Raw genomic sequence first — 10,999 nt, 5'->3', positions numbered from 1 at the left:
CCTTCATATTTGACAAATCTGGCAAAGGATCACTTCATACCTGCCGATAGAAATAATTGACTTTAAAGGTCTTACAGTAAGAGTTTAGATGGGGATCTAAAGAACAGAGCTTATGTTGAATGAACCGAACCCAACATAAAGTCTCGCTCCAACCCCCAGTCTGGACTCTGTGCAGACAGTAGACACACGCATGCATACACACACACACAAACATACACACACACACACACACACACACACACACGCACGCACGCACGCACGCACGCACGCACGCACGCACGCACGCACGCACACACACACACACACACACACACACACACACACACACACACACACACACACACACACACACACACACGCACACACACACACACACACACACACACACACACACACACACAGATGCCTAACAGACGGACAAGTCACGTCCTGAGCCCCCCTCTCTTATCAACTCGCCTATGTGATGATAAGACCCAGAGCCACAGACAATAACTCTGCTCAGGATGGGACGCCACACGCTGCGGTTCCACTCCGGCTCCACTCCGGCTCCACTCCGGCTCCACTCCGGTTCCACTCCGGTTCCACTCCGGTTCCACTCCGGTTCCACTCCACATGAACCAGACACAACAGGCCAGGGAGAACCTTATGGGATAAGAAAGGAGGTGATGTGTGGTTCTGTGTGTATCTCCCAACCCCTTCCAGGATGAATGGATGATATATATATATATATACCCCATTTAGCTGACACTTTTATCCAAAGCGACTTACATTGCAGTGAGTGCATCCATTTCAGTATATATGGTCCCAGCGGGAATCAAACCCACAACCTTAGCATTGTCAACGCCATGGCTCTACCAACTGAGAACCACAGAGGACCACAGAGGATGAAAATGTGTCGATGCTGTCCGGCCCTTTTACACTGACTTGAACACTGGGGTGTTGATGATTGTGCGTGCTCTGTAGCTGTACTCCGAATGGCATACTTCCATACTCCAGAGCACATAAATGGAAGTGGCTTTGAAGTATGGGAGTGTTGTTCCAATGCTTAGTACAGCACTCCGGAGCATCTGTTTTATGCTGATGGATGTTATATATTCAACAATAAAACAATATTTTGTGTAACACACATATCCAGCCCTCCCAGACTTTGTGTGCACCATATCAATCCCAAAGACAGATAGAGTTGTTTTCCCTGGCCGACTCTCCGTGCTTTCTGAGAAGCACGGGCAGAGGTACCAGAGTGTACCTGGCAAGCGACCTGTATGTCCTGTTGGTTTACATGTCTTCTGTTGCAGGGTGAGGGTTGATGAACAGAGACCGGGATGAGGAGGAGTGAGAGAGAGTGAAAGAGACAGAAACGTGGAGGAGGAGAGGAGGAGAGGAGGGGATTCAGAGCCCTGTGCCAATGTAAGCACTGGAGATGTATTCACTTGGATCTGGTGGAGGCTGACCTCAGCTTTAGGCCCTTCAGGGGAGCTCATTTTACACTTATTCAGGTCTGAGAGGTTAAAAACAGAGAGATAAGAACTGTAGAAGGACATTTAATGAATTAAAAGTCAATATCGGATGAGCTGTGCTGAACACCAGCACTTTGGTACCATATAAGGAATCGGTTCTGTTCTTTGTTTCATATCAGTTGTTGTGACTTCAAACTCCTTATCTATGAGTGGCAGGAAAGCAGAAGACTCAATTCGAAAGTAGGAAGCCAACGTTTTCTTTACCTTTCAACATGAGATTTCCCTCACCAATAGTTTCCCTTCTACTGGTTCCTACCATTGAAATATTATTGAAATAGTATTACTTTGTTCCCCTCGCAAGGCTGCACTTTGGAGGCTTAAGCAAAGAAACATAGTTGTGGTTTGGAGAGGAAGGGAAGAGCCATAATCCGTAATAAGCCGGGCGTGCAGATAAAAATCAGAAGAAGAAAGGAAAAGACAAAGAATGGACAAGACCGCACACGTCCAAATGTGTGTGAGTGAGGGAGTTTGGGGGTTTGTTGCTATGTGAAGACTATCGTTTTGCCAAGTTGGCGAAACGTGGTCTGCTCCGGGCAGCGTGTGTTGGTTTAGCTGTGTGTGTCGACGCAGGATCCCTCCCCTCTGGATAAAATACGGCCTGCCGGTTAGGAAAATGTTGGTGGTCAGCACAAAACTCTCCGTTCGTTCCAGTAGGCGGGAAGAACTGTTGTTTCACACCATTTCATAGAACGGAGAGAAGGTTCAAGCCTTTGTTTGTCGAATCGCTTAAAGGATTTGGAGCTATAACAGTAACCGTTTATTTCGATCTAAGCATTTTAAAAGTTGCTTAAAAAGCCTTTCGATAGGTCTGGGGTGGTCCAGTGGTCCAGCACCATGGTCTGGGGTGGTCCAGTGGTCCAGCACCATGGTCTGGGGTGGTCCAGTGGTCTAGCACCATGGCCTACAGTGCACACATATGCCCATGTCGGCATGGGTTTGAATCTGGCCCACGCCCTGCTGACATACCCTCTCCTCCTTACTTTCCTGTCTCTCTTCACTGTCTCTATCCAATAAAAAATAAACATACAAGAGTGAGTAGGACTGCCCCACTCAAAAAAATAACCTTTAAAAAACCCTTTTGAAAATATAGACCTACAATAGCATTTCATTCAGGTTCAAAGAAAAGCCTTAACTGCCATGTTGGACACATATGTATGTTGTATACAACACACACGGAGCGAAACAGAACCCAGTTTATCATGTAGTTAACACCTCTGTCCCCAGGGGGACGTTCTCTTCAAACGTCTCAAACGCTGCTAGTCTGGACCTTGAATAGGTCACCCGGGGTCACGGAACGTCCCTGAGCTGTTGGAGACTGAACCCCCCCCACCCCCATCACTACCCCCAAAATTCACCACTCCCATTCCCTCACATACACACACACACACACACACACACACACACACACACACACACACACACACACACACACACACACACACACACCTCACCACCCCTGATAGGTCTTCGCTACCTGTCAACACTATGAAGATGCCCCCAGTTGTGTGCCTCCCTGGAGAGGCTATCAATCATGCTGCTGTCATGGCAACAGGGGGAGGGCCTGTGGGCGGCCCATGGTGTGATACTCCCAGTGTGTCCCTGTGTTCTGTGGCCAGTCTGTGGGTGGATGATGGACAGCTCCTTCTACCGTGACGAGTTTACCATAGGTTTGAGTGATTGACGGGTTGAAGTTGCGTGCAGGACATTCAATGAATACGTCTTTTCAGTTATTCATTAACAGCTCATGTAAAGGTCAAACTTTCAGATTTAAGAAGTTAAAATGTGTTCATTGCTGTCATGTTTCAGGAAAATGTATGTTTTATGATGATGTTCTTTTCCAAACACCAAAGAAAATGGCACCGGGGTAGAGCTATGACTTCCTTGATGTGTTGACGTTGGTGATTGCCAACATAATTCGTCACATTCTTGTAACCTCTCCCTGTGACCTCTCACTACGACTGTTCGCTTTCTCTGCCTGCGTTCAAAGGTCAACAGTCATGGGTCAACACTGTCTATTACTCGCCAGACACTAGTAGCACTCCCAACCATGACTCAGCCAACCACCAAAACCTCAAACAAACCTCAAACACAAACAAACCCTCCCACTGTTGCCTGTGCAGCTGTAGCTGTAGAGTCCCAACATGGTGAAAGAGTTCAATAAATCTAAAAGTTCTTTCATCTCATTCCACATGAGATGCATAAATTGTGGAGAAAAAAAAAAGGATAGAGAACAGAATCTTCAAATAAACGTCCCAGGTGTCACCTCCAGGCTGCAGTCGCAAGTTACTTGTGAAAGGCCGATCCTCTGCTCCTCTCTCTCTCCCTTGTATCCATGTCAGACGCCTGTTTCCCACGCAGAGCGAGCCTCTCGGGCCATAGGGGCACATTCTAACCTGTTCTTAATTACTGAGACGCAGAGGTTTGCTGTGTGTCATCCGTAACAGAGAAGGACTCATGATACTTGCACTTGCACAACTCCACGCACGCACGCACGCACGCACGCACGCACGCACGCACGCACGCACGCACGCACGCACGCACGCACGCACGCACGCACACACACACACAGAGAAGCAAACAGAAGCAACACCAAAGAGCAGTCTGATCTGTTCTGACTTGCCCTTTTGTCAAAATTCTCTCTTAAAGCCATATCCAAAATCCCATAGATGCCGTGGATGATGTAATACACACCAGTCCTGCAATCAGGTTACAGGTGGAAGGAATGTTTTGCTTTGAAAGCTTCAAAAAGGTCAGCCATTCCACATAGGAGCATGAATAACCATGAGGGAAAAGGCCCGCGCGCACACACACACACACACACACACACACACACACACACACACACACACACACACACACACTCACACTCACACTCACACTCACACTCACACACACACACACACACACTCACACTCACACTCACACTCACACTCACACTCACACTCACACTCACACTCACACTCACACACACACACACACACACACAGAAGGGGAGGGGAGGGGAGCTCCAATGGAGTGTGACGGCTCCACCAACGTGCCCACGCCATTGCTGAGGGAAGGTAAACCCAGGGCAGCCCCAGAGGGAGCGGGGGAGAATGTGCAGGCGTTGGTGTGTGTCTGGCGTTGTGCATATGAGTTGATGCTCGGCAGGTGGGGCCGTACATGGCTATTTCATCTGAGGACACTGCTGAGAGACTGATGCAGAACTTGATACAGATGATGTTGATACAGACACACACACACACACACACACACACACACACACACACACACACACACACACACACACACACACACACACACACACACACACACACACACAAGAGCCACCACATGAGCAAAGGGGGGTAAACAGCTAGGGGCTACTTCATTGACAAGTCATGCGTGTAACAACCTCCACCCACCACACCCACGTAGAGCAGCAGTTGAAGACTGGAGGGCCCGAGCACACACCACAGGGCCTGTCTCTGTCCTAAATTACATCCACAGGTAAATACACCCAAGCCACTAATCCAATGTGTGTGTGTGTGTGTGTGTGTGTGTGTGTGTGTGTGTGTGTGTGTGTGTGTGTGTGTGTGTGTGTGTGTGTGTGTTGTGTGTGGTTAGAGGAAGAACAGGGCAGGAATCTCTTTAGCCATTATAGCCGCCCACCCGTAGCCCCCCCCGAAAGCCTTTACTGACTAAAGACCCTCCTTGGGGAGATGGAAAGGAAAATAATGACCCATAATATTTTATGGTGACCCATACTGGAAGAACTCTATACCGTCATAAGGGGGTTGGTGTACAGTGTTACCTCAAGTTTAAGACCGACTTGGGGCCCAAGCACCGATCTTGATGAAACCCCAGACACCGTACTTATATGACAGATGGGGAACTCATTCTTTTTATGGTGATGTATGGCATATGTAAAATGTAAACAGGTTTCTCTAGTGTGTAGATTAATTAAATTAATTGACTTGACCTGAAATGACTCCTGCTGGTATCTCAAGGAGAGATGGGTTAGAGAGGTAGCCCTGGGACAACAGATCTGTCTGTTGGATCTGTCCGAGGGGGAGAAGGGGAGTTTAAATCTACCTACCTCCATCAGCAGCTCGCTTCCTGCTCCAGTGACCTCAGTCATACACAGTCACACTCAACGCCTGCCTGTATAAGATAGCTCTGTATCACTGCACTGAGACAACAAACCATGGTCTCCTCTCACACACAAACATGTCTGAGTTTGATTTGTTTGGAAATCGGAGACTTAACTAAACTGGATAACATAAAAACAGGTTTGGTGTCATGTAATGCTACTTATGGTACTTCTTGTGCTGACTAAATTATAGAACTGGAATACATTAAGTAATGTCATCAACATTATATGTTCTGAAATATTACATATAATATAGAATATATTCAATGTAGGCTCTGTAAAAATAATTGACCGTGGTAAAGTCGCCCACCTCCGGGGGAAAACCGATATTCATCTATGAATTTCTATTGGAACAGCGCCCTCTGCTGTCAAAATAGTGGATGGCAGTCTGCAGGCTTGTCTAGAACTGTTCTTTTGTTATTGGTCACTTTGAATCACCTGATCAAAACACTGCCATGGCGGCCTCCGCTGCAGTTCGGTCGAGCATGGGACTGACTTTCAGACTTTCCAGAGTTATACCTGATTGTAGGAACTGTCCTTTCAATAGATCGAATAGTTGTATGATTGGTGTTGCTACTTCAATGAGAGGAGGAACTGTTGATCGTTTTCGGACGTTGAGCCGACATTTGCAGACATCCATAGGTGAGTTGGTTGGTTAGATAACTGTCCAGCCCTACCATAAACATCAGTCGTAGATAGCTGGAGCTCAAGTTGTCCCGTTAATTCGGTCGTAAAATGATGTGCAAGAACATGTAACTGTTTGTACGGTTTGTTGAGCATACATTAATATCATTTTCGCTGACCAGCCGTGACATCCACGTTATTGAAACTACGCACCATGTTTTGTAAGAGTTGCGTGACTCATCTTAAATGCGTTCAGATTCAGAAGGGGATCTTGCACTGAATTAAACCCTTGTGACCACAATGGAGATTAGCTCTTCAGCATCTCTATCAATGGATTAACGAGTAATACAGATTATTCACAATGTTGTCTCTGTTACGTTTCCACAGGTCGGTACCACAGTGAGGAAGGGAATAGACAGCTCGAAGACCCCGAAGAAGATGTGTAAGTATTGACGGCTTGATTGTGCAACGCTCAGTCACGTAAGAAGCGGATGTCTGTTTTGTTTAAATCTATACAGATCTCGTGTTCTTGCGATGGTGTGTGACAGTATGCGGAGGTCTACACTCACCGAACACTTTATTAGGAACACCTGTACACCTTCTCACGGTGGAGGTGGTGTAATGGTGTGGGGAATGTTTTCTTGGCACACTTTGGGCCCGTTAATACCAATCAATCATCGATTGAATGCCACAGCCTATTTGAGTATTGTTGCTGACCATGTGCATCCCTTCATGGCCACAATTTACCCATCTTCTAATGGCTACTTCCAGCATGATAATGCACCATGTCACAAAGCAAAAGTCGTCTCAAACTGGTTTCATGAACATGACAATGAGTTCAGTGTTCTTCAGTGGCCTTCCCAGTCACCGGATCTGAATCCAATAGAACACCTTTGGGATGTGGTAGAACGGGAGATTCACAGCTTGAAAGTGCACCTACAGGAATTGTGTGATGCAATCATGTCATCATGGACCAGAATCTCAAAGGAATCAATGCCACAAAGAATTGAGGCTGTTTTGAGAGCAAAGGGAGGCCCTACCCAGTATTAGTATAGGGTTCCTAATAAAGGGAGGCCCTACCCAGTATTAGTATAGTGTTCTAATAAAGGGAGGCCCTACTCAGTATTAGTATAGTGTTCCTAATAAAGTGTTTGGTGAGTGTATGTGCGTCATCTAGGCTACTGATTAAATTTTCTGACTGCTGTTGGATTCTACGCTCTTCACTCACACTAACCACTATGTTATTCTCCCATTAAAAAGTCACCAGAATTGCCTGTTTAACAGGTTACATGCAACATTTTCTCAGGGTAAAACATTTTAGGCAGGACCCCTTCCTAGACATGACATCTCATTTAGCCTATGGCAGTTTAAATTCGCCTTGCTGTTGGTTGAGTGTTCATATATGTTCCGCTAACTCTGTCTTTGCTCTGTAGGGTTAACGTGGTGTACATAGACAGATCTGGAAAGAGGATCCATGTGAGGGCGAAGGTGGGAGACAATGCTATGTACCTGGCCCAAAAGCACAACATTGAGCTTGAAGGTGAGCGCACCTGCCCTCACGCCCCAGGACATTCCAAGAGAATTTACCTCATCTATATGCCACAACATAGACATTAGTGTTGTAATACTGTAAGGCTGTTGCCTTCTGCCCTGGACATCCATAACAATGATTTGCCATTCTGAAAGCTTGAAGAGTCCATGTTTACTTTTGAAATAGCCACACAGACGTTCTGCATGTTCTCAGCTCCGACAATGGCGGCTGTCGCACAGTTCCAGTCATGGTCTTGAGGTGGACTTGCAATGCTCTAGTCTCAGTCTCTATACCGTCTTAGTCTCAGTCTCGGACTCAATTAGCTCCAGTCTTGAATGGGTCTCGCTTGATATCCACTGAGACCACCTAAAGCACTGATTGACATAATTCTGGTCTATTCCGTCTGTTAACCACTCTGTCTGTTCCATCTTGTTTTCAATCTCTTTCTGTGTGGGGTTTCAAGGGGCCTGCGAGGCGTCGCTAGCCTGCTCAACATGTCATGTATATGTGAATAGAGACCATATGGACAAGCTGCCAGACCCCGTAGAAAGGTAGGATCTGAGTGATTTATAATGTCATGTTGTCAATCGATCGTCATTGACATCCAAGCAATCATTCTGTTTTAATCAATGTCATTTTTCATCATTCATTGTTTTGACAACATACCGTTCTCGAGTGTCAAACAGCAGTACGATTGACCCTGCAAAACTACAATGCAACCCATCTAACTCATTCACACTTGATTGATTGATATATGAACTTTTACCCCCCCCCCCCAGAGAGGATGACATGTTGGACATGGCCCCCGCTCTGCAGGAAAACTCTCGCCTGAGCTGTCAGATCATCCTCACCACCGATATGGAAGGCATGGAGCTGACCCTCCCCAAGCTGACCCGCAACTTTTATGTGGACGGCCATGTTCCCAAACCCCACTGAGGTTTGGATGCACTCATCGGGCTGTCGGCAGAGGGGTGAAGGGGTGCCCCCGCTGGGATAGAGAGAGAGACCTCGCATCTCCCTGGAGGATCTCCAAGAAGCTCCTAGTTTTCCCAGTGATGAGACGGACAACCGGTCCAGAAGACGAGCTACAATATATATTCTAGTCTCCCTGAAGTGTGTTGCATTTTGCAACCCACTGATGCTGATGGTTAACCCAGCCTCCATGGACGAGCTAGATGTTTTTCAGCATCCATGTTATGTCCTCATGTATATTGAAGAGTTCTCAGGCCAGGATTTGAGGTGTCATTTCAGACTATTCAATGTCACAAACTGTTGTTCTTTGATGTCTTCTAAATGTGTACAGTGACAGTCACTACTTGATAACTACTTTGAAGTCTTATCAGTTGTCCTGTGCACCCAGCCCTAACCCCTTCCTAAGAACAACCTTGTGTCCTTGAATGGAACATTCCATGTTACAATTAAGGTCATACGCACAAGTATTCCTTGAAACAAACCGCGGCAGTCATCCATCACTGATGTTATATGTATACACAGCTTTCACCATATTTGTTTTTGCAGTGTTTTTGGTTAATTTTGTGGGGGTTTTTGTTGCTGTGAGTGAAAGAGGGGGCTTGTCAAGGTCGCCACCAGTTCCATGTTAGCAAAGCTATAAAAACCCTGTCCCCTGCTGTCATGACAGTTAATGGTTCTTGACAAACTAACAGCCACTGATGTGTGTCTTTATGCAGATGTTTGTCGAGCTGTGGGCAGAGTGAACGCTTGGAACTGAAATGATTGGTTTTTCCTATAGAAGAGTAACACCGAGTTTGCAACCTGTCCCACTCTGCCCAACAACTAGGCCATGTTTGTCCATAAACATTTAGACCTTGACCAGTGTCCCAACTCTCCGCTCTTCTCCCTGAAGTACTACACCTGTTCGCTCCCTTGCGTGGATTTAAAAGCGTAGGATTGATAAGAGGCCACATTGCTTACACCGATCGCATCCTTTTAAATTCAAGAGGGGGAAGCGCACACTTCTGGAGAGGAGGTGAAACATTCAACCACAGCCTCCCTTTCAACTGCATAATACCTGCCTTTGTCATTTCACCACCACTAGTTGCATTATAGCAACACAACCACCTGTAACCAGTGTCGACTCACCCAAATGGCTTTTTAATCCTGGAGTGCTTTTTCTCCAATACCTAGCATTCACATTTACTGTAACCGTCTGGCATACGCACAAATGTATGTGATTATGTATGTGTTATATATTATTAATTAGCAAATCCTAAGACTCAAACTGTAAGATTTGTTCAATAAAATCAATTTCGAAAAGTCTGCCGCTCCGCTTTTTTGATTCAGGTTTTGTATAGTGACCTATGCGACATCAGTTCAAGGGGAACTTTGACCTCAACTTTTAACAAGTGACCTTTTTAGACCCCTGGTATATGCCAGGCGTTCCCAATTATATTAATCCACTGAGCACCAGGGAGGGAAAGCCAGCATTCCATATGAACAATTGTGAATAGTGTGAATCCAGAATTGTTTAAAGATAAAGAATATACGTCTCAACACATAGGAAAAAAGCAGGAAGGCCTGTTACGAAAAGGTCAAAGGACTACCTTCACTGACTGTCAGGTTAATCCGACCGCCCTTCTAGCCAAATATGCTCTATTGTTTTATAAATTAATTGTATATCTAATTGTATATCTGTAATATTAAAGCGAATGCTTCACCGGTAATAAGTATATGCAATACAAAGTTATATAAAAGACGAATGTCTAAAATACCGAGATACCACATGAACGCGAGGAAAAAAACCAGAGTGGAATTCAAAGGAAGTTTTTATGCGTTCTTTGATCAATTAGGATAATCATCTTCAATCAATAACACCTGTGTGGCACAGCGAACAGTTGACGTGGTCTAAACAGGTGCATTGCTGTTTGGACAAAAGCCATGATCAAATAAGGCAAATAAAACCTCTGTCAAGCCAGATTCGATGAAAAAGCCAAAGGTGAGTTAAATGTAAAAATACGTCGATTTGACAACGGCGGATCTTTTTTAGGAGTGATTGTACATTCGATCGTGATCTAATCGTTTCGATTTAGAATCCCCGATCGAAGTAAACGTCCCACCGATCCGCTGTGTTCGATGCATATTTCGAATGTTGGTGATCATCACACCTAATATCGAGCTTGCTGTCACACTGTAGAACATGGCAACTATGTATGATCGAACGAAAAGATTGATCACAAT

At 45.6% G+C, this 10,999-nt stretch overlaps 1 protein-coding gene across 1 annotated transcript; it reads left to right on the top strand.

The window, feature by feature from the left end:
- Positions 1-6,104: 6,104 nt before the first annotated feature.
- Positions 6,105-10,052, top strand: fdx2 (ferredoxin 2; the record flags this gene model as incomplete). Its single annotated transcript, XM_083693608.1, has 5 exons — positions 6,105-6,291; positions 6,661-6,715; positions 7,707-7,813; positions 8,268-8,355; positions 8,584-10,052. The coding sequence occupies 5 exons, from the start codon at positions 6,105-6,107 to the stop codon at positions 8,738-8,740; spliced, it is 594 nt and encodes a 197-aa protein (XP_083549734.1). The 3' UTR covers positions 8,741-10,052.
- Between the last annotated feature and the right edge of the window lie 947 nt (positions 10,053-10,999).

Source organism: Argentina silus, assembly GCF_951799395.1.
Source record: "Argentina silus genome assembly, chromosome: 22".
In the NCBI taxonomy this organism is placed as follows: Eukaryota; Metazoa; Chordata; class Actinopteri; order Argentiniformes; family Argentinidae; genus Argentina; species Argentina silus.
This window is presented reverse-complemented; position numbering and strand designations above follow the sequence as displayed.